General features: G+C 51.6%; 4 protein-coding genes across 29 annotated transcripts in view; 3 read left to right on the top strand and 1 right to left on the bottom strand.

The window, feature by feature from the left end:
- UBAP2 (ubiquitin associated protein 2) overlaps positions 1 to 21,343 on the bottom strand; it is a 252,161-nt gene that overhangs the window by 26,276 nt on the left and 204,542 nt on the right. The gene's annotated exons all lie outside the window — the stretch shown is intronic.
- Positions 761 to 1,859, top strand: LOC144248287 (interferon-like). The gene has a single exon (XM_077790330.1). It carries the CDS (start codon positions 947 to 949, stop codon positions 1,676 to 1,678), a length of 732 nt encoding a protein of 243 aa, XP_077646456.1. The 5' UTR covers positions 761 to 946; the 3' UTR covers positions 1,679 to 1,859.
- Positions 9,322 to 10,243, top strand: LOC144248290 (interferon-like). Its single transcript, XM_077790333.1, has one exon. The coding sequence runs from the start codon at positions 9,388 to 9,390 to the stop codon at positions 10,117 to 10,119; it is 732 nt and encodes a 243-aa protein (XP_077646459.1). The 5' UTR covers positions 9,322 to 9,387; the 3' UTR covers positions 10,120 to 10,243.
- Positions 12,604 to 15,562, top strand: LOC144248220 (uncharacterized). The gene is made up of 3 exons (XM_077790162.1): positions 12,604 to 12,763; positions 12,867 to 12,965; positions 14,658 to 15,562. Exons 1-3 carry the CDS (start codon positions 12,604 to 12,606, stop codon positions 15,560 to 15,562), a joined length of 1,164 nt encoding a protein of 387 aa, XP_077646288.1.

Below are 21,343 nucleotides of genomic sequence, written 5' to 3'. Positions count from 1 at the left end.
CACCACACCTCTCATAGACTAAAGAGCCCTGAACAGGACGCGCTGCTCCGAGCAAGGGCTCCAGCAGTCCCAAAGCGCAACCCCATTTCTTTCATGGGGGAATGTCCTCCTTTGACCTCTGGCCGCCTCAGCCACTGAGGCATGGATCTCAAAAGCAGACCGATGCTCCGGGGCCACAGCCATGGCACCAAGCGCGACAGTAACAGCAAAAGCTTTCCCTTTCCGCGACTTCTTCACTCAGCCTTTCTTGCCTGCCTTGTGGCTCGCTCCTCCCAAACACAGCAGGTGCAGTGCCTCCTTGCAAGGACACACTCAGGCCTCCAAGACCCACATGCACAGACAGCCCCTTGAACCCTGCCAGTGCCTCTGGGCGTTAACCGCAGGAGGGGAAACGCCGGCCCTCACCCACTGACATCACCGCACATCCCTTGCAACCACAAAAGGAAAACAGTGGCTAAGATGAAATTAAAGGCAAGCCTCAAAGTGAAAGGAAAAGTGACCACAACCAAAACCAGGGCTTTGCAAGTGGAAACGATGCTTGGGCACAAACAGAGACTCAGCTCAACAGCACAGACCTTGCAGCTGGCTCGGCAAGTGAAAGGATCGCCCAACACCCTCTCCAACGCACCTGACCCCACAGCGCCTCTGGCCCAGAGCTTTCACAACCCCTTCCAGCCATGACTGACACTCTGCCCCAGCACACCGCTGCCACCACAATCCTCAACCACGGCCACCCCAAGAAAACACTGCCCAAGACCACCACAGCCACCAGCACAGACTGGAAAGCACGGCCGGAAACTCCCGGCAATCAGAAAGCGATGAAGGGAAAGCTGCCGCCGTACAAAGCCGGCAGCGCCCCAGCCACAGCCACCAGCAGCAGCAGCACCACCGAGCCTCACCGGGCTCCTCCTGCCCAGCACCACCCGACAGCACCCGCAGACCCAGCATGGCTGTGCCCACAGCCACACAGCCACGGCTGCCGCACGCCGCACCGCCGCTCCTGCTCCTCCTCGCCGCTCTGGCCACCAGCCTCGCCTGCCAACGCCTCTGGACACACGACGACACCTTCCCCGGCGACGCACTCCGCCTCCTCCAGGACATGCCTCCCAGCCACACACAGCCCTGCCGCCTCCAAGAGCCGCCCTTCTTCCCCGACACCCTCCTCCACCCCAACCTCGGCCCGCACCAAGCCGCCGCCACCGCCCTGCGCATCCTCCAGCGCCTCTTCCACACCCTCAGCTCCAACAGCACCCGCCAGCACTGGCCCAGCCACGCTCGCAACCTCCTCCTCAACAAACTGCAGCACCACATCCACCACCTCAATCAATGCCTCCCCAACGACCCCCTGCTCTTCATAGGACAAAGCGACCCGCGGCTCACCATCAACAAGTACTTCGGGAAAATCCACGCCTTTCTCCAGGCACACAGCCACAGCGCCTGCGCCTGGGACCACGTCCGCCTCGAAGCTCGTGTCTGCTTACAACACGTGGACAAACTCATACGGCGCATGAAGCACCAAGCTGCTCTGGACCCCACTAAACCCACAGAGAACAAACACCCATCGCCAGCCAGCACCAGTAGCCATGGATTGAGTGGTGACAGCAGGAGCCCAGGCTGGGATCACTTGGTACCAGTCACACGTCTTCCAACCGATGAGCTGATGGGGAAAGGCCTATGAGCGTGCTGGCACTGGGGCCAGTATGTGGCACAGCCCACACCCAAACCACAGGCACTGGAGAGGAAGGAAGAGGAAATTTCTGTGCTACACATTCATGGACACCTACGAGACACTGGGGATACAGAAGGTATTGTTACCTGTGGAATTACCGCGTTCATCCGGACTGCAACCTCACCTGATGAACGGCAAGGGGATCATGGACACTGGGGAACTACTGTGGGAATGCCAATCACTATTTATCACAGAACTCTGTTTGCTTACTTATTTAATTCATTAATTAACTTAGTCGATTATTTATTTCTTTGGCTGGCCATTTATTTATTTATTTATTTATTTATTCTTTTGTTAGAAATAAAGACTTTTTGTAAAAACAAAAAAGAATGAAAAAGCTAAGCTGTGCTCATTGTGCTCCACGCTTAGACCTGACATGCAAAGACATGGTCCCCTCAGGCTGTGAGGGGATGAGTCTCTGTCCTGCAGCCCATCATGCCAATGCATCCTGCCTGGATCAAAGGCTATGGATAGCACGCTCCCAGGGAATGGTGGTCCTGCAGCCCCCAGGCACCTCTTACAGCTGCCAGACCACTGGGGCACCCATTTGCCCCAAATGGCATGATGCCTGCCCTGCATACCTCCTTCTCTTCCACCACCTTGCTCTGCCTTCCAGACCCTCCAATAATGCAAAGCCTTGAAAGCCACCTCCAAACCATCATCCCACCAAAGATAACCATTCTGCAATGCCACAGCACTGCCTTAGAAGAAACAGGGTGGCATAGACAAGGTGCACCTCAAAGAAGCAAGGAGGGGACCCATAAAGGACTGCAGAGATTTGGACAATTCACCCCAACACATCATTAGCAAGCAAAGAGATCCATCATCCAAACACCCCCAACTCGATATGGTCCAAACCAACCAGCACAGCATTCCTCGTGAAGGGAACTGCCCACACATCACCAGCACCGGCTGCTCCTTCGCCCTCCAACTATCAATCCAGAAGCACCTCCCCAGGTCAGCAGCTCCAGCCTTCTCCTGCATGCCACAAAGAGATTGTTTTCCTGGGCTCAAACAACCTCCAGCACTGCGTCGCTTCAAGGATACTGCTCCGTGCAAACGCAACTGATTGCTTCCCATTTAGCTGAGTGAAAAAACAACAGGACCAAATCGAGATTCATAGAATCACTAAGGTTGGAAAAGACCTCCAAGATCATCAAGCCCAGCCTTTGACCAAATACCATTAAGCCATATAATGAAGCGCCACATTTACTCCATTTTTGAACACTTTCAGCGGTGGTGACTCCACCACTTCCCCAGGGAGCCTGCTCCGATGCTTGACCACTCCTTCAGTGAAGAAATTTTCCCTAATATCCAACTTGAACCTCCACTGGGACATCTTGAGGCCATTTTTTTTTCCTATTGCTAGCTGCTGGGAGAAAAAACCAATTCCCATATGGTTATAACTTTCTTCTAGATCATCGTACAGAGTGATCCGGTTCTCCCGAACCTCCTTTTCCCCACACTAAACTCACCCAGTTCCCTCAGCTGCTCCCCATATGACTCGCTCTACAGACCCTTCCCCAGCTCCATTTCCTTCTCTGGACATGATCCAGCACCTCAGTGTCCTTCCTGCTGTGAGGAAACAAAGCTGAACACAAGATTCCAGCTGTGGCCTCACCAGTGCCCCCAGCACAGGGGGATGGCCACTGCCCGGCTCCTGCTGGCCACTGCCCGGCTCCTGCTGGCCACACCATTGCTGACACAAGCCCGGTGCCATTGGCCTTCTTGGCCACCTGGGCACACTCCAGCTCGTGTCCAGCCCTTGAAAACCTGCACCCCCAGGTCCTCTCCCATCCAGCAGTTTGCCAGACACGCTGTCCCAGCCTGGAGCTGCAGGCGGTTCCTGTGACCCAAGGGCAGGACCCAGCACTTGGCCTTGTTGAACCTCACACAACTGGCCCTGGCCCGTGGATCCAGAAGACAGTGCAGATCCTTCTGCAGAGCCTTCCTGCCCTCCAGCAGAACAGCACTCACACCCAGCTTGGTGTTGTCCTCAAACTGACTAAAGGAGCTCTTGGATTCCCTCAAGAGCTCAGATCATCAACAAAGGTAGAAAACAGTACAGTACAGAGCCCTCAGTACAGAGTCCTGGGGGACACCACTAGGGACCAGCTGCCTGCTGCAAGGAATTCCATTCACCAGCACTCTCTGGGCCAGGCCAGCAGCCAGTTTTTAACTCAAGAACAGAGCGTCAAAGCCACAAGCAGCTGGTGTCTCCAGGAGAGTTCTGTGGGACACAGTGTTAAAGACTTTATTCCAAAGTGCAGGAAGTCAACGTTTCTGGACTTTCCCTCGTCCACTAAGAGGGGCACTGTGTTACAGAAGGAGATTGGGTCGGGCGGTTACGCCTTTGACAAACCCATGCTGGCTGGGCATGATCCCCTGGATCTCCTGGAGGTTCCATGTGATGGGCACTCAAGATCATCTCCATGAGCTTCCCCAAGCACCAAGGTCAGGCTGACAGGCCCGTAGCTCCCTGGATTCCACTTCTGACCCTTCCTGAAGATAAGCGTAACACTGGCCACACTCCGGGTTCCTGGGGCCTCCTTTGTCAGCCAGGACTGATTGTAAATTACGGGCAGCGGCTTGGTGAGCTTTTCCACCAGCTCTCTTATATATTCAGGTACACAGCAGGACCCCTCAAGACGAAACTTCCACACTGTACCACTGTCCCCCTAATGCTCCTATCCAGAAGTATCCTGCAATGTCAGGAATGAGGACCTCGTTGGTTCTGTCTTTTCTGAGGCAGCTGAAGGACCTAAATCACTCTCAGACAAAAACAGGAGCGGTGGTAATGACACAAGCTGGAATACAGGGAATTCAAACACAAAAGAAGAAATGCATTTGTGTAATTTTTTGTATTCTGGTGATACAACACCAGAATAGGGATTGGAGAGGTTGAGAGATACCCATTCCTGGGCACATAGCTGAAAGCATCACTGGGCAAGGCCATGAGCAGGCTCTTCTGATACCACCTCCTCTCAGCGTCACACTGCACTTGGGATATCCAGGGCAAAACAGACAATGAAAATTAACTTTAAAAAACCCTTTATTGTTCAAAAGCAACAGCTTAGAGGAGACTTCTTCAACTCCATCACAATGAAAATCAAACTGCAAAAGGGAAGCAAGACACTGCAGAAGCTGCATCAACATTCAGTGCCTAGGTGCTCAGACCCAGAGCCACCTCTTCAGCTCTCTGACTTAACGAGCTCCTGAGGTTCCTGAGAAATAAACCATCAGTTTATTTAATACAACTCTATCAAAGGCTTAAAAGAGAGAATTTATTCATATAAACACAAAGAAAACAAGCATAGTGTAGGTAAAAAAACCAGAAAAATCTAATGGGAACTACAAAAAGACTTGGGAAGTGTCCCAGGCAGAATGGAAGCTTCCGACAACATTTATCAGGGAAGGCTTCCCACTGAGGTTCACAAAATGCCTCCTTGCTTGCTAAACTCCTTCTTAGAGAAGTCTGGAGGCAGCTTAATACAATCCTAGGCCCACAGTAGGTAAATGGTTCATCTCAAAAGAATTATATATGTGTAATTGACCTTTTATACAAATTTGTCCTGCAAGATGAGAGAAATATTTGTTTACACGTCTATCGAGGAAATATATGGGAAATATGGGAAAAACAAATAATTAAAATTAATCATGACAATACTCAAATAATTTTGATCAGAATTATCTATGATCCATTACAGACAGTGGTAACTACTTGTACAGTGCTCCACTACCCCAATCCTTTGAAAGCCAGATTAATAACAAACTACAGAAAAAGGTAATTAATCCAATTACTTTTGTTTTACCTCAAGCAATAACCTAGAGGTGTGTCCCCACTCAAGGGACAAATCTCCAGGCACACTAATAGAAGGCTTGTGCTGAATACCCCGGCAGTAAAGGTCTGCAACTAGAATTTACGGGAAAAAATGATTGACCCAAATGCATTAAAAGCTGCAACAGCTCAATCAGCTCAGCAACTTAACAGAAATTTACGAGTTACTTACTAGATACTTACAAGTACCACTACTTCCTTTTTCAACACTAGGAACCAAGCTGACACATACTGACAAGCGTGCAAAAATCAGTAAGGAAGCACTACTTGAAAAATCTTCAAAATATTAAACTTTAGAAGAGTTCAGCGAGATTTGACTTCAGCACTCTCCAAAACGAAAAAGTCTGTTCAACATCAGACATAGCTATAGAAAAAAGGGAGAAGCCCAAGATACGATACTACAATTGATGCAGTGTCCTGTAAAGGGCAATAAAAGAAATTCAGCGGAACACATGATGAACGAGAGACGACCCCAGAGAGAAAGGAAAACCACAAGAAACACACAACATCATCGCAAATACATGATGTGGCACTAACGTAGGGTTCCACTACACCACAACCAACAGGCAAGAGGCAACCTCTAAAGGCAAAAAGAGAATTAACACCACCATCGCCAGCCACAGTCAACCCAACAAAACACTGCCCAAGACCACCACAGCCACCAGCACAGACTGGAAAGCACGGCCGGAAACTCCCGGCAATCAGAAAGCGATGAAGGGAAAGCTGCCGCCGTACAAAGCCGGCAGCGCCCCAGCCACAGCCACCAGCAGCAGCAGCACCACCGAGCCTCACCGGGCTCCTCCTGCCCAGCACCACCCGACAGCACCCGCAGACCCAGCGTGGCTGTGCCCACAGCCACACAGCCACACAGCCACGGCTGCCGCACGCCGCACCTACTCCTCCTCCTCGCCTGCCAACGCCTCTGGACACACGACGACACCTTCCCCGGCGACGCACTCCGCCTCCTCCAGGACATGCCTCCCAGCCACACACAGCCCTGCCGCCTCCAAGAGCCGCCCTTCTTCCCCGACACCCTCCTCCACCCCAACCTCGGCCCGCACCAAGCCGCCGCCACCGCCCTGCGCATCCTCCAGCGCCTCTTCCACACCCTCAGCTCCAACAGCACCCGCCAGCACTGGCCCAGCCACGCTCGCAACCTCCTCCTCAACAAACTGCAGCACCACATCCACCACCTGGAGCAACGCCTCCCCGACAACGCCCTGCTCTCCAAAGGACCACGCAAACCCGCGGCTCGCCATCAACAAGTACTTCAGGGACATCCACCCCTCCCTCCACACCCACAGCCACAGCGCCTGGGACCACCTCCGCCTCGAAGCTCGTGCCTCTTTACGGCACCTCCACAACCTCACACGTGCCAGGCGCCGCTAGCGCAGACACCCACACTCCAACCCACACCTACCACCCAAACCCACCTCCAACCCCACGCCTCCTCTCACCTGGGACCAGAGACAGGGCTGCAACAACCGCACGCCACCCGCAGCCCCCAACCACTCCCTCTCCCATTGATTCAGCCTCTCCCAGTGATACGGGCAAAGGACTTTCTCCACTTATTTCTAGACTGATTTATTTATTTGTTTCTTTATTTATTGATACACGTATTTATTTTTCTACTTATTCACTTATTTATGCCGCTGAAAATAAAGACCTACGACAAAACACTTGCCATTCCCTCTCATCTCTCTAGCACAGCAACCAGTCTCTGGGCCAGCCAAAGCCATCCTCACTCCACACCTACCCCAAGCCATCCTCCAAACCGCCTCTGCCCACTCTTCTCAATGGCACCTGACCAAGCAAGATGCTGTAGCAAACCCCTTGGAAAAACACTGCCAGCGGTTGGCCACCACCACAGAGTCCCAAAAAGAAAAACACGCAAAGGCTGGGGAGCACCGCTGCACCTCATCTGCTTTATCCACAACGTGCTCCATCCATCCAATCCATGCCTCTCTGACTCACAGACAAGGATGCAGGACACGGCCCAGCACTTTGCTCAAGCCCAGGCACACAAGCTCACTTGCTCTGCCCCTATCCACCACTGCTCTGTAGCCGTAGCCATAGAACATCACAAAACATCACCAGGAATGGCGACTACGCAATTGGAATGCCATGCTCCCCATTACCGACCACCTCTTGGTTTTCCCTAGGCCTTAGCCGAGTCTGGTGACCAAGCACAACAGCCTCATCTTCTTGCCTGACACTGCGCTCAGCCGGACTGCTCTGTAGTTCCCACACTCTTCTGCTTTTCCCCTTATACAAAGGGAGGCTTATACCTCCCTTCTACCACTTACTGGGAACTTCAACTGACGGACACCAGATTTCAAAAACCAGGCACTGTGGCCCAGCAGCTCCATCTGACAGTTCCCTCAGGGCTCACGCATCAGTCTCTTCAGGTCCCATGGACTTGTGCACATTCAGGTTGCCACGACGGACTCAAACTCGACCCTCTCCTACACTGGCCTGGGGATCTACAGGGATTTTCCGCGAGGGCTCCCAGCATTTGCCTTGTGTGCCTTCGGCAGCCTGCCTGGAGATCACTGACGCACAAGGTGACAAACAACCGCTCACCTCCAAATTCTCTGTCCCCCAAAGGCCTAAAACTTTCAAATCCCACAATCTGCTCCAAGCAACAATCCCACCATTTCTCCACCAGGCCAGAGGGATCATCCCCTTGCAAGTCTCTGCACACCCCAAACACCTCTTCACCTTGCCGCAGATTTTGTGCATTTTTGGAAAGGCATCTGAAACTACTGGCAAACCTACAATACTCCAGCCAAAGAAGCCAAGCTCCCTCAGCCTTTCTCACAGGTCACGGCCTCTGGACCCCCGTGTATTTTCAGAGCCATCACCTTCCAAGGACACCACACCTCTCATAGACTAAAGAGCCCTGAACAGGACGCGCTGCTCCGAGCAAGGGCTCCAGCAGTCCCAAAGCGCAACCCCATTTCTTTCATGGGGGAATGTCCTCCTTTGACCTCTGGCCACCTCAGCCACTGAGGCATGGATCTCAAAAGCAGACCGATGCTCCGGGGCCACAGCCATGGCACCAAGCGCGACAGTAACAGCAAAAGCTTTCCCTTTCCGCGACTTCTTCACTCAGCCTTTCTTGCCTGCCTTGTGGCTCGCTCCTCCCAAACACAGCAGGTGCAGTGCCTCCTTGCAAGGACACACTCAGGCCTCCAAGACCCACATGCACAGACAGCCCCTTGAACCCTGCCAGTGCCTCTGGGCGTTAACCGCAGGAGGGGAAACGCCGGCCCTCACCCACTGACATCACCGCACATCCCTTGCAACCACAAAAGGAAAACAGTGGCTAAGATGAAATTAAAGGCAAGCCTCAAAGTGAAAGGAAAAGTGACCACAACCAAAACCAGGGCTTTGCAAGTGGAAACGATGCTTGGGCACAAACAGAGACTCAGCTCAACAGCACAGACCTTGCAGCTGGCTCGGCAAGTGAAAGGATCGCCCAACACCCTCTCCAACGCACCTGACCCCACAGCGCCTCTGGCCCAGAGCTTTCACAACCCCTTCCAGCCATGACTGACACTCTGCCCCAGCACACCGCTGCCACCACAATCCTCAACCACGGCCACCCCAAGAAAACACTGCCCAAGACCACCACAGCCACCAGCACAGACTGGAAAGCACGGCCGGAAACTCCCGGCAATCAGAAAGCGATGAAGGGAAAGCTGCCACCGTACAAAGCCGGCAGCGCCCCAGCCACAGCCACCAGCAGCAGCAGCACCACCGAGCCTCACCGGGCTCCTCCTGCCCAGCACCACCCGACAGCACCCGCAGACCCAGCATGGCTGTGCCCACAGCCACACAGCCACGGCTGCCGCACGCCGCACCGCCGCTCCTGCTCCTCCTCGCCGCTCTGGCCACCAGCCTCGCCTGCCAACGCCTCTGGACACACGACGACACCTTCCCCGGCGACGCACTCCGCCTCCTCCAGGACATGCCTCCCAGCCACACACAGCCCTGCCGCCTCCAAGAGCCGCCCTTCTTCCCCGACACCCTCCTCCACCCCAACCTCGGCCCGCACCAAGCCGCCGCCACCGCCCTGCGCATCCTCCAGCGCCTCTTCCACACCCTCAGCTCCAACAGCAACCGCCAGCACTGGCCCAGCCACGCTCGCAACCTCCTCCTCAACAAACTGCAGCACCACATCCACCACCTCAATCAATGCCTCCCCAACGACCCCCTGCTCTTCAAAGGACAAAGCGACCCGCGGCTCACCATCAACAAGTACTTCGGGAAAATCCACGCCTTTCTCCAGGCACACAGCCACAGCGCCTGCGCCTGGGACCACGTCCGCCTCGAAGCTCGTGTCTGCTTACAACACGTGGACAAACTCATACGGCGCATGAAGCACCAAGCTGCTCTGGACCCCACTAAACCCACAGAGAACAAACACCCATCGCCAGCCAGCACCAGTAGCCATGGATTGAGTGGTGACAGCAGGAGCCCAGGCTGGGATCACTTGGTACCAGTCACACGTCTTCCAACCGATGAGCTGATGGGGAAAGGCCTATGAGCGTGCTGGCACTGGGGCCAGTATGTGGCACAGCCCACACCCAAACCACAGGCACTGGAGAGGAAGGAAGAGGAAATTTCTGTGCTACACATTCATGGACACCTACGAGACACTGGGGATACAGAAGGTATTGTTACCTGTGGAATTACCACGTTCATCCGGACTGCAACCTCACCTGATGAACGGCAAGGGGATCATGGACACTGGGGAACTACTGTGGGAATGCCAATCACTATTTATCACAGAACTCTGTTTGCTTACTTATTTAACTCATTAATTAACTTAGTTGATTATTTATTTCTTTGGCTGGCCATTTATTTATTTATTTATTTATTTATTCTTTTGTTAGAAATAAAGACTTTTTGTAAAAACAAAAAAGAATGAAAAAGCTAAGCTGTGCTCACTGTGCTCCACGCTTAGACCTGACATGCAAAGACATGGTCCCCTCAGGCTGTGAGGGGATGAGTCTCTGTCCTGCAGCCCATCTTGCCAATGCATCCTGCCTGGATCAAAGGCTATGGATAGCACGCTCCCAGGGAATGGTGGTCCTGCAGCCCCCAGGCACCTCTTACAGCTGCCAGACCACTGGGGCACCCATTTGCCCCAAATGGCATGATGCCTGCCCTGCATACCTCCTTCTCTTCCACCACCTCGCTCTGCCTTCCAGACCCTCCAATAATGCAAAGCCTTGAAAGCCACCTCCAAACCATCATCCCACCAAAGATAACCATTCTGCAATGCCACAGCACTGCCTTAGAAGAAACAGGGTGGCACAGACAAGGTGCACCTCAAAGAAGCAAGGAGGGGACCCATAAAGGACTGCAGAGATTTGGACAATTCACCCCAACACATCATTAGCAAGCAAAGAGATCCATCATCCAAACACCCCCAACTCGATATGGTCCAAACCAACCAGCACAGCATTCCTCGTGAAGGGAACTGCCCACACATCACCAGCACCGGCTGCTCCTTCGCCCTCCAACTATCAATCCAGAAGCACCTCCCCAGGTCAGCAGCTCCAGCCTTCTCCTGCATGCCACAAAGAGATTGTTTTCCTGGGCTCAAACAACCTCCAGCACTGCGTCGCTTCAAGGATACTGCTCCGTGCAAACGCAACTGATTGCTTCCCATTTAGCTGAGTGAAAAAACAACAGGACCAAATCGAGATTCATAGAATCACTAAGGTTGGAAAAGACCTCCAAGATCATCAAGCCCAGCCTTTGACCAAATACCATTAAGCCATATAATGAAGCGCCACATTTACTCCATTTTTGAACACTTTCAGCGGTGGTGACTCCACCACTTCCCCAGGGAGCCTGCTCCGATGCTTGACCACTCCTTCAGTGAAGAAATTTTCCCTAATATCCAACTTGAACCTCCACTGGGACATCTTGAGGCCATTTTTTTTTCCTATTGCTAGCTGCTGGGAGAAAAAAACAATTCCCATATGGTTATAACTTTCTTCTAGATCATCGTACAGAGTGATCCGGTTCTCCCAAACCTCCTTTTCCCCACACTAAACTCACCCAGTTCCCTCAGCTGCTCCCCATATGACTCGCTCTACAGACCCTTCCCCAGCTCCATTTCCTTCTCTGGACATGATCCAGCACCTCAGTGTCCTTCCTGCTGTGAGGAAACAAAGCTGAACACAAGATTCCAGCTGTGGCCTCACCAGTGCCCCCAGCACAGGGGGATGGCCACTGCCCTGCTCCTGCTGGCCACTGCCCGGCTCCTGCTGGCCACACCATTGCTGACACAAGCCCGGTGCCATTGGCCTTCTTGGCCACCTGGGCACACTCCAGCTCGTGTCCAGCCCTTGAAAACCTGCACCCCCAGGTCCTCTCCCATCCAGCAGTTTGCCAGACACGCTGTCCCAGCCTGGAGCTGCAGGCGGTTCCTGTGACCCAAGGGCAGGACCCAGCACTTGGCCTTGTTGAACCTCACACAACTGGCCCTGGCCCGTGGATCCAGAAGACAGTGCAGATCCTTCCGCAGAGCTTTCCTGCCCTCCAGCAGAACAGCACTCACGCCCGGCTTGGTGTTGTCCTCAAACTGACTAAAGGAACTCTTGGATTCCCTCAAGAGCTCAGATCATCAACAAAGGTAAAAAACAGTACAGTACAGAGCCCTCAGTACAGAGTCCTGGGGGACACCACTAGGGACCAGCTGCCTGCTGCAAGGAATTCCATTCACCAGCACTCTCTGGGCCAGGCCAGCAGCCAGTTTTTAACTCAAGAACAGAGCGTCAAAGCCACAAGCAGCTGGTGTCTCCAGGAGAGTTCTGTGGGACACAGTGTTAAAGACTTTATTCCAAAGTGCAGGAAGTCAACGTTTCTGGACTTTCCCTCGTCCACTAAGAGGGGCACTGTGTTACAGAAGGAGATTGGGTCGGGCGGTTACGCCTTTGACGAACCCATGCTGGCTGGGAATGATCCCCCTGGATCTCCTGGAGATGCCATGTGATGGGCACTCAAGATCATCTCCATGAGCTTCCCCAAGCACCAAGGTCAGGCTGACAGGCCCGTAGCTCCCTGGATTCCACTTCTGACCCTTCCTGAAGATAAGCGTAACACTGGCCACACTCCGGGTTCCTGGGGCCTCCTTTGTCAGCCAGGACTGATTGTAAATTACGGGCAGCGGCTTGGTGAGCTTTTCCACCAGCTCTCTTATATATTCAGGTACACAGCAGGACCCCTCAAGACGAAACTTCCACACTGTACCACTGTCCCCCTAATGCTCCTATCCAGAAGTATCCTGCAATGTCAGGAATGAGGACCTCGTTGGTTCTGTCTTTTCTGAGGCAGCTGAAGGACCTAAATCACTCTCAGACAAAAACAGGAGCGGTGGTAATGACACAAGCTGGCATACAGGGAATTCAAACACAAAAGAAGAAATGCATTTGTGTAATTTTTTGTATTCTGGTGATACAACACCAGAATAGGGATTGGAGAGGTTGAGAGATACCCATTCCTGGGCACATAGCTGAAAGCATCACTGGGCAAGGCCATGAGCAGGCTCTTCTGATACCACCTCCTCTCAGCGTCACACTGCACTTGGGATATCCAGGGCAAAACAGACAATGAAAATTAACTTTAAAAAACCCTTTATTGTTCAAAAGCAACAGCTTAGAGGAGACTTCTTCAACTCCATCACAATGAAAATCAAACTGCAAAAGGGAAGCAAGACACTGCAGAAGCTGCATCAACATTCAGTGCCTAGGTGCTCAGACCCAGAGCCACCTCTTCAGCTCTCTGACTTAACGAGCTCCTGAGGTTCCTGAGAAATAAACCATCAGTTTATTTAATACAACTCTATCAAAGGCTTAAAAGAGAGAATTTATTCATATAAACACAAAGAAAACAAGCATAGTGTAGGTAAAAAAACCAGAAAAATCTAATGGGAACTACAAAAAGACTTGGGAAGTGTCCCAGGCAGAATGGAAGCTTCCGACAACATTTATCAGGGAAGGCTTCCCACTGAGGTTCACAAAATGCCTCCTTGCTTGCTAAACTCCTTCTTAGAGAAGTCTGGAGGCAGCTTAATACAATCCTAGGCCCACAGTAGGTAAATGGTTCATCTCAAAAGAATTATATATGTGTAATTGACCTTTTATACAAATTTGTCCTGCAAGATGAGAGAAATATTTGTTTACACGTCTATCGAGGAAATATATGGGAAATATGGGAAAAACAAATAATTAAAATTAATCATGACAATACTCAAATAATTTTGATCAGAACTATCTATGATCCATTACAGACAGTGGTAACTACTTGTAAAGTGCTCCTCTACCCCAATCCTTTGAAAGCCAGATTAATAACAAACTACAGAAAAAGGTAATTAATCCAATTACTTTTGTTTTACCTCAAGCAATAACCTAGAGGTGTGTCCCCACTCAAGGGACGAATCTCCAGGCACACTAATAGAAGGCTTGTGCTGAATACCCCGGCAGTAAAGGTCTGCAACTAGAATTTACGGGAAAAAATGATTGACCCAAATGCATTAAAAGCTGCAACAGCTCAATCAGCTCAGCAACTTAACAGAAATTTACGAGTTACTTACTAGATACTTACAAGTACCACTACTTCCTTTTTCAACACTAGGAACCAAGCTGACACATACTGACAAGCGTGCAAAAATCAGTAAGGAAACACTACTTGAAAAATCTTCAAAATATTAAACTTTAGAAGAGTTCAGCGAGATTTGACTTCAGCACTCTCCAAAACGAAAAAGTCTGTTCAACATCAGACATAGCTTTAGAAAAAAGGGAGAAGCCCAAGATACGATACTACAATTGATGCAGTGTCCTGTAAAGGGCAATAAAAGAAATTCAGCGGAACAAATGATGAACGAGAGACGACCCCAGAGAGAAAGGAAAACCACAAGAAACACACAACATCATCGCAAATACATGATGTGGCACTAACGTAGGGTTCCACTACACCACAACCAACAGGCAAGAGGCAACCTCTAAAGGCAAAAAGAGAATTAACAACACCATCGCCAGCACCAGTCAACCCAACAAAACACTGCCCAAGACCACCACAGCCACCAGCACAGACTGGAAAGCACGGCCGGAAACTCCCGGCAATCAGAAAGCGATGAAGGGAAAGCTGCCGCCGTACAAAGCCGGCAGCGCCCCAGCCACAGCCACCAGCAGCAGCAGCACCACCGAGCCTCACCGGGCTCCTCCTGCCCAGCACCACCCGACAGCACCCGCAGACCCAGCGTGGCTGTGCCCACAGCCACACAGCCACACAGCCACGGCTGCCGCACGCCGCACCTACTCCTCCTCCTCGCCTGCCAACGCCTCTGGACACACGACGACACCTTCCCCGGCGACGCACTCCGCCTCCTCCAGGACATGCCTCCCAGCCACACACAGCCCTGCCGCCTCCAAGAGCCGCCCTTCTTCCCCGACACCCTCCTCCACCCCAACCTCGGCCCGCACCAAGCCGCCGCCACCGCCCTGCGCATCCTCCAGCGCCTCTTCCACACCCTCAGCTCCAACAGCACCCGCCAGCACTGGCCCAGCCACGCTCGCAACCTCCTCCTCAACAAACTGCAGCACCACATCCACCACCTCAATCAATGCCTCCCCAACGACCCCCTGCTCTTCAAAGGACAAAGCGACCCGCGGCTCGCCATCAACAAGTACTTCGGGAAAATCCACGCCTTTCTCCAGGCACACAGCCACAGCGCCTGCGCCTGGGACCACGTCCGCCTCGAAGCTCGTGTCTGCTTACAACACGTGGACAAACTCATACGGCGCATGAAGCACCAAGCTGCTCTGGACCCCACTAAACCCACAGAGAACAAACACCCATCGCCAGCCAGCACCAGTAGCCATGGATTGAGTGGTGACAGCAGGAGCCCAGGCTGGGATCACTTGGTACCAGTCACACGTCTTCCAACCGATGAGCTGATGGGGAAAGGCCTATGAGCGTGGTGGCACTGGGGCCAGTATGTGGCACAGCCCACACCCAAACCACAGGCACTGGAGAGGAAGGAAGAGGAAATTTCTGTGCTACACATTCATGGACACCTACGAGACACTGGGGATACAGAAGGTATTGTTACCTGTGGAATTACCGCGTTCATCCGGACTGCAACCTCACCTGATGAACGGCAAGGGGATCATGGACACTGGGGAACTACTGTGGGAATGCCAATCACTATTTATCACAGAACTCTGTTTGCTTACTTATTTAATTCATTAATTAACTTAGTCGATTATTTATTTCTTTGGCTGGCCATTTATTTATTTATTTATTTATTTATTTATTCTTTTGTTAGAAATAAAGACTTTTTGTAAAAACAAAAAAGAATGAAAAAGCTAAGCTGTGCTCACTGTGCTCCATGCTTAGACCTGACATGCAAAGACATGGTCCCCTCAGGCTGTGAGGGGATGAGTCTCTGTCCTGCAGCCCATCTTGCCAATGCATCCTGCCTGGATCAAAGGCTATGGATAGCACGCTCCCAGGGAATGGTGGTCCTGCAGCCCCCAGGCACCTCTTACAGCTGCCAGACCACTGGGGCACCCATTTGCCCCAAATGGCATGATGCCTGCCCTGCATACCTCCTTCTCTTCCACCACCTCGCTCTGCCTTCCAGACCCTCCAATAATGCAAAGACTTGAAAGCCACCTCCAAACCATCATCCCACCAAAGATAACCATTCTGCAATGCCACAGCACTGCCTTAGAAGAAACAGGGTGGCATAGACAAGGTGCACCTCAAAGAAGCAAGGAGGGGACCCATAAAGGACTGCAGAGATTTGGACAATTCACCCCAACACATCATTAGCAAGCAAAGAGATCCATCATCCAAACACCCCCAACTCGATATGGTCCAAACCAACCAGCACAGCATTCCTTGTGAAGGGAACTGCCCACACATCACCAGCACCGGCTGCTCCTTCGCCCTCCAACTATCAATCCAGAAGCACCTCCCCAGGTCAGCAGCTCCAGCCTTCTCCTGCATGCCACAAAGAGATTGTTTTCCTGGGCTCAAACAACCTCCAGCACTGCGTCGCTTCAAGGATACTGCTCCGTGCAAACGCAACTGATTGCTTCCCATTTAGCTGAGTGAAAAAACAACAGGACCAAATCGAGATTCATAGAATCACTAAGGTTGGAAAAGACCTCCAAGATCATCAAGCCCAGCCTTTGACCAAATACCATTAAGCCATATAATGAAGCGCCACATTTACTCCATTTTTGAACACTTTCAGCGGTGGTGACTCCACCACTTCCCCAGGGAGCCTGCTCCGATGCTTGACCACTCCTTCAGTGAAGAAATTTTCCCTAATATCCAACTTGAACCTCCACTGGGACATCTTGAGGCCATTTTTTTTTCCTATTGCTAGCTGCTGGGAGAAAAAAACAATTCCCATATGGTTATAACTTTCTTCTAGATCATCGTACAGAGTGATCCGGTTCTCCCAAACCTCCTTTTCCCCACACTAAACTCACCCAGTTCCCTCAGCTGCTCCCCATATGACTCGCTCTACAGACCCTTCCCCAGCTCCATTTCCTTCTCTGGACATGATCCAGCACCTCAGTGTCCTTCCTGCTGTGAGGAAACAAAGCTGAACACAAGATTCCAGCTGTGGCCTCACCAGTGCCCCCAGCACAGGGGGATGGCCACTGCCCTGCTCCTGCTGGCCACTGCCCGGCTCCTGCTGGCCACACCATTGCTGACACAAGCCCGGTGCCATTGGCCTTCTTGGCCACCTGGGCACACTCCAGCTCGTGTCCAGCCCTTGAAAACCTGCACCCCCAGGTCCTCTCCCATCCAGCAGTTTGCCAGACACGCTGTCCCAGCCTGGAGCTGCAGGCGGTTCCTGTGACCCAAGGGCAGGACCCAGCACTTGGCCTTGTTGAACCTCACACAACTGGCCCTGGCCCGTGGATCCAGAAGACAGTGCAGATCCTTCCGCAGAGCTTTCCTGCCCTCCAGCAGAACAGCACTCACGCCCAGCTTGGTGTTGTCCTCAAACTGACTAAAGGAGCTCTTGGATTCCCTCAAGAGCTCAGATCATCAACAAAGGTAAAAAACAGTACAGTACAGAGCCCTCAGTACAGAGTCCTGGGGGACACCACTAGGGACCAGCTGCCTGCTGCAAGGAATTCCATTCACCAGCACTCTCTGGGCCAGGCCAGCAGCCAGTTTTTAACTCAAGAACAGAGCGTCAAAGCCACAAGCAGCTGGTGTCTCCAGGAGAGTTCTGTGGGACACAGTGTTAAAGACTTTATTCCAAAGTGCAGGAAGTCAACATTTCTGGACTTTCCCTCGTCCACTAAGAGGGGCACTGTGTTACAGAAGGAGATTGGGTCGGGCGGTTACGCCTTTGACAAACCCATGCTGGCTGGGCATGATCCCCTGGATCTCCTGGAGGTGCCATGTGATGGGCACTCAAGATGATCTCCATGAGCTTCCCCAAGCACCAAGGTCAGGCTGACAGGCCCGTAGCTCCCTGGATTCCACTTCTGACCCTTCCTGAAGATAAGCGTAACACTGGCCACACTCCGGGTTCCTGGGGCCTCCTTTGTCAGCCAGGACTGATTGTAAATTACGGGCAGTGGCTTGGTGAGCTTTTCCACCAGCTCTCTTATATATTCAGGTACACAGCAGGACCCCTCAAGACGAAACTTCCACACTGTACCACTGTCCCCCTAATGCTCCTATCCAGAAGTATCCTGCAATGTCAGGAATGAGGACCTCGTTGGTTCTGTCTTTTCTGAGGCAGCTGAAGGACCTAAATCACTCTCAGACAAAAACAGGAGCGGTGGTAATGACACAAGCTGGAATACAGGGAATTCAAACACAAAAGAAGAAATGCATTTGTGTAATTTTTTGTATTCTGGTGATACAACACCAGAATAGGGATTGGAGAGGTTGAGAGATACCCATTCCTGGGCACATAGCTGAAAGCATCACTGGGCAAGGCCATGAGCAGGCTCTTCTGATACCACCTCCTCTCAGCGTCACACTGCACTTGGGATATCCAGGGCAAAACAGACAATGAAAATTAACTTTAAAAAACCCTTTATTGTTCAAAAGCAACAGCTTAGAGGAGACTTCTTCAACTCCATCACAATGAAAATCAAACTGCAAAAGGGAAGCAAGACACTGCAGAAGCTGCATCAACATTCAGTGCCTAGGTGCTCAGACCCAGAGCCACCTCTTCAGCTCTCTGACTTAACGAGCTCCTGAGGTTCCTGAGAAATAAACCATCAGTTTATTTAATACAACTCTATCAAAGGCTTAAAAGAGAGAATTTATTCATATAAACACAAAGAAAACAAGCATAGTGTAGGTAAAAAAAACAGAAAAATCTAATGGGAACTACAAAAAGACTTGGGAAGTGTCCCAGGCAGAATGGAAGCTTCCGACAACATTTATCAGGGAAGGCTTCCCACTGAGGTTCACAAAATGCCTCCTTGCTTGCTAAACTCCTTCTTAGAGAAGTCTGGAGGCAGCTTAATACAATCCTAGGCCCACAGTAGGTAAATGGTTCATCTCAAAAGAATTATATATGTGTAATTGACCTTTTATACAAATTTGTCCTGCAAGATGAGAGAAATATTTGTTTACACGTCTATCGAGGAAATATATGGGAAATATGGGAAAAACAAATAATTAAAATTAATCATGACAATACTCAAATAATTTTGATCAGAACTATCTATGATCCATTACAGACAGTGGTAACTACTTGTAAAGTGCTCCTCTACCCCAATCCTTTGAAAGCCAGATTAATAACAAACTACAGAAAAAGGTAATTAATCCAATTACTTTTGTTTTACCTCAAGCAATAACCTAGAGGTGTGTCCCCACTCAAGGGACGAATCTCCAGGCACACTAATAGAAGGCTTGTGCTGAATACCCCGGCAGTAAAGGTCTGCAACTAGAATTTACGGGAAAAAATGATTGACCCAAATGCATTAAAAGCTGCAACAGCTCAATCAGCTCAGCAACTTAACAGAAATTTACGAGTTACTTACTAGATACTTACAAGTACCACTACTTCCTTTTTCAACACTAGGAACCAAGCTGACACATACTGACAAGCGTGCAAAAATCAGTAAGGAAACACTACTTGAAAAATCTTCAAAATATTAAACTTTAGAAGAGTTCAGCGAGATTTGACTTCAGCACTCTCCAAAACGAAAAAGTCTGTTCAACATCAGACATAGCTTTAGAAAAAAGGGAGAAGCCCAAGATACGATACTACAATTGATGCAGTGTCCTGTAAAGGGCAATAAAAGAAATTCAGCGGAACAAATGATGAACGAGAGACGACCCCAGAGAGAAAGGAAAACCACAAGAAACACACAACATCATCGCAAATACATGATGTGGCACTAACGTAGGGTTCCACTACACCACAACCAACAGGCAAGAGGCAACCTCTAAAGGCAAAAAGAGAATTAACACCACCATCGCCAGCCACAGTCAACCCAACAAAACACTGCCCAAGACCACCACAGCCACCAGCACAGACTGGAAAGCACGGCCGGAAACTCCCGGCAATCAGAAAGCGATGAAGGGAAAGCTGCCGCCGTACAAAGCCGGCAGCGCCCCAGCCACAGCCACCAGCAGCACCACCGAGCCTCACCGGGCTCCTCCTGCCCAGCACCACCCGACAGCACCCGCAGACCCAGCGTGGCTGTGCCCACAGCCACACAGCCACACAGCCACGGCTGCCGCACGCCGCACCTACTCCTCCTCCTCGCCTGCCAACGCCTCTGGACACACGACGACACCTTCCCCGGCGACGCACTCCGCCTCCTCCAGGACATGCCTCCCAGCCACACACAGCCCTGCCGCCTCCAAGAGCCGCCCTTCTTCCCCGACACCCTCCTCCACCCCAACCTCGGCCCGCACCAAGCCGCCGCCACCGCCCTGCGCATCCTCCAGCGCCTCTTCCACACCCTCAGCTCCAACAGCACCCGCCAGCACTGGCCCAGCCACGCTCGCAACCTCCTCCTCAACAAACTGCAGCACCACATCCACCACCTGGAGCAACGCCTCCCCGACAACGCCCTGCTCTCCAAAGGACCACGCAACCCGCGGCTCGCCATCAACAAGTACTTCAGGGACACCCACCCCTCCCTCCACACCCACACCCACAGCCACAGCGCCTGGGACCACCTCCGCCTCGAAGCTCGTGCCTCTTTACGGCACCTCCACAACCTCACACGTGCCAGGCGCCGCTAGTGCAGACACCCACACTCCAACCCACACCTACCACCCAAACCCACCTCCAACCCCACGCCTCCTCTCACCTGGGACCAGAGACAGGGCTGCAACAACCGCACGCCACCCGCAGCTCCCAACCACTCCCTCTCCCATTGATTCAGCCTCTCCCAGTGATACGGGCAAAGGACTTTCTCCACTTATTTCTAGACTGATTTATTTATTTGTTTCTTTATTTATTGATACACGTATTTATTTTTCTACTTATTCACTTATTTATGCCGCTGAAAATAAAGACCTACGACAAAACACTTGCCATTGCCTCTCATCTCTCTAGCACAGCAACCAGTCTCTGGGCCAGCCAAAGCCATCCTCACTCCACACCTACCCCAAGCCTTCCTCCAAACCGCCTCTGCCCACTCTTCTCAATGGCACCTGACCAAGCAAGATGCTGTAGCAAACTCTTGGAAAAACACTGCCAGCGGTTGGCCACCACCACAGAGTCCCAAAAAGAAAAACAC

Source organism: Lonchura striata, chromosome Z, assembly GCF_046129695.1.
Source record: "Lonchura striata isolate bLonStr1 chromosome Z, bLonStr1.mat, whole genome shotgun sequence".
In the NCBI taxonomy this organism is placed as follows: Eukaryota; Metazoa; Chordata; class Aves; order Passeriformes; family Estrildidae; genus Lonchura; species Lonchura striata.
The sequence above is the reverse complement of the archived record's forward strand: the minus strand, read 5'-3'. Positions and strand labels throughout refer to the sequence as shown.

Excerpts from the sequence above, each read along its gene's own strand:
- LOC144248287 (XM_077790330.1), top strand. The coding sequence starts at position 947 with ATGGCTGTGCCCACAGCCACACAGCCACGGCTGCCGCACGCCGCACCG.
- LOC144248290 (XM_077790333.1), top strand. The coding sequence starts at position 9,388 with ATGGCTGTGCCCACAGCCACACAGCCACGGCTGCCGCACGCCGCACCG.
- LOC144248220 (XM_077790162.1), top strand. The coding sequence starts at position 12,604 with ATGAGCTTCCCCAAGCACCAAGGTCAGGCTGACAGGCCCGTAGCTCCC. Across the intron at positions 12,764-12,866 it reads AAATTACGGGCAGCGGCTTG|AAGTATCCTGCAATGTCAGG; the intron begins GTGAGCTTTTCC and ends GCTCCTATCCAG. Across the intron at positions 12,966-14,657 it reads AGACAAAAACAGGAGCGGTG|ACCACCACAGCCACCAGCAC; the intron begins GTAATGACACAA and ends ACACTGCCCAAG.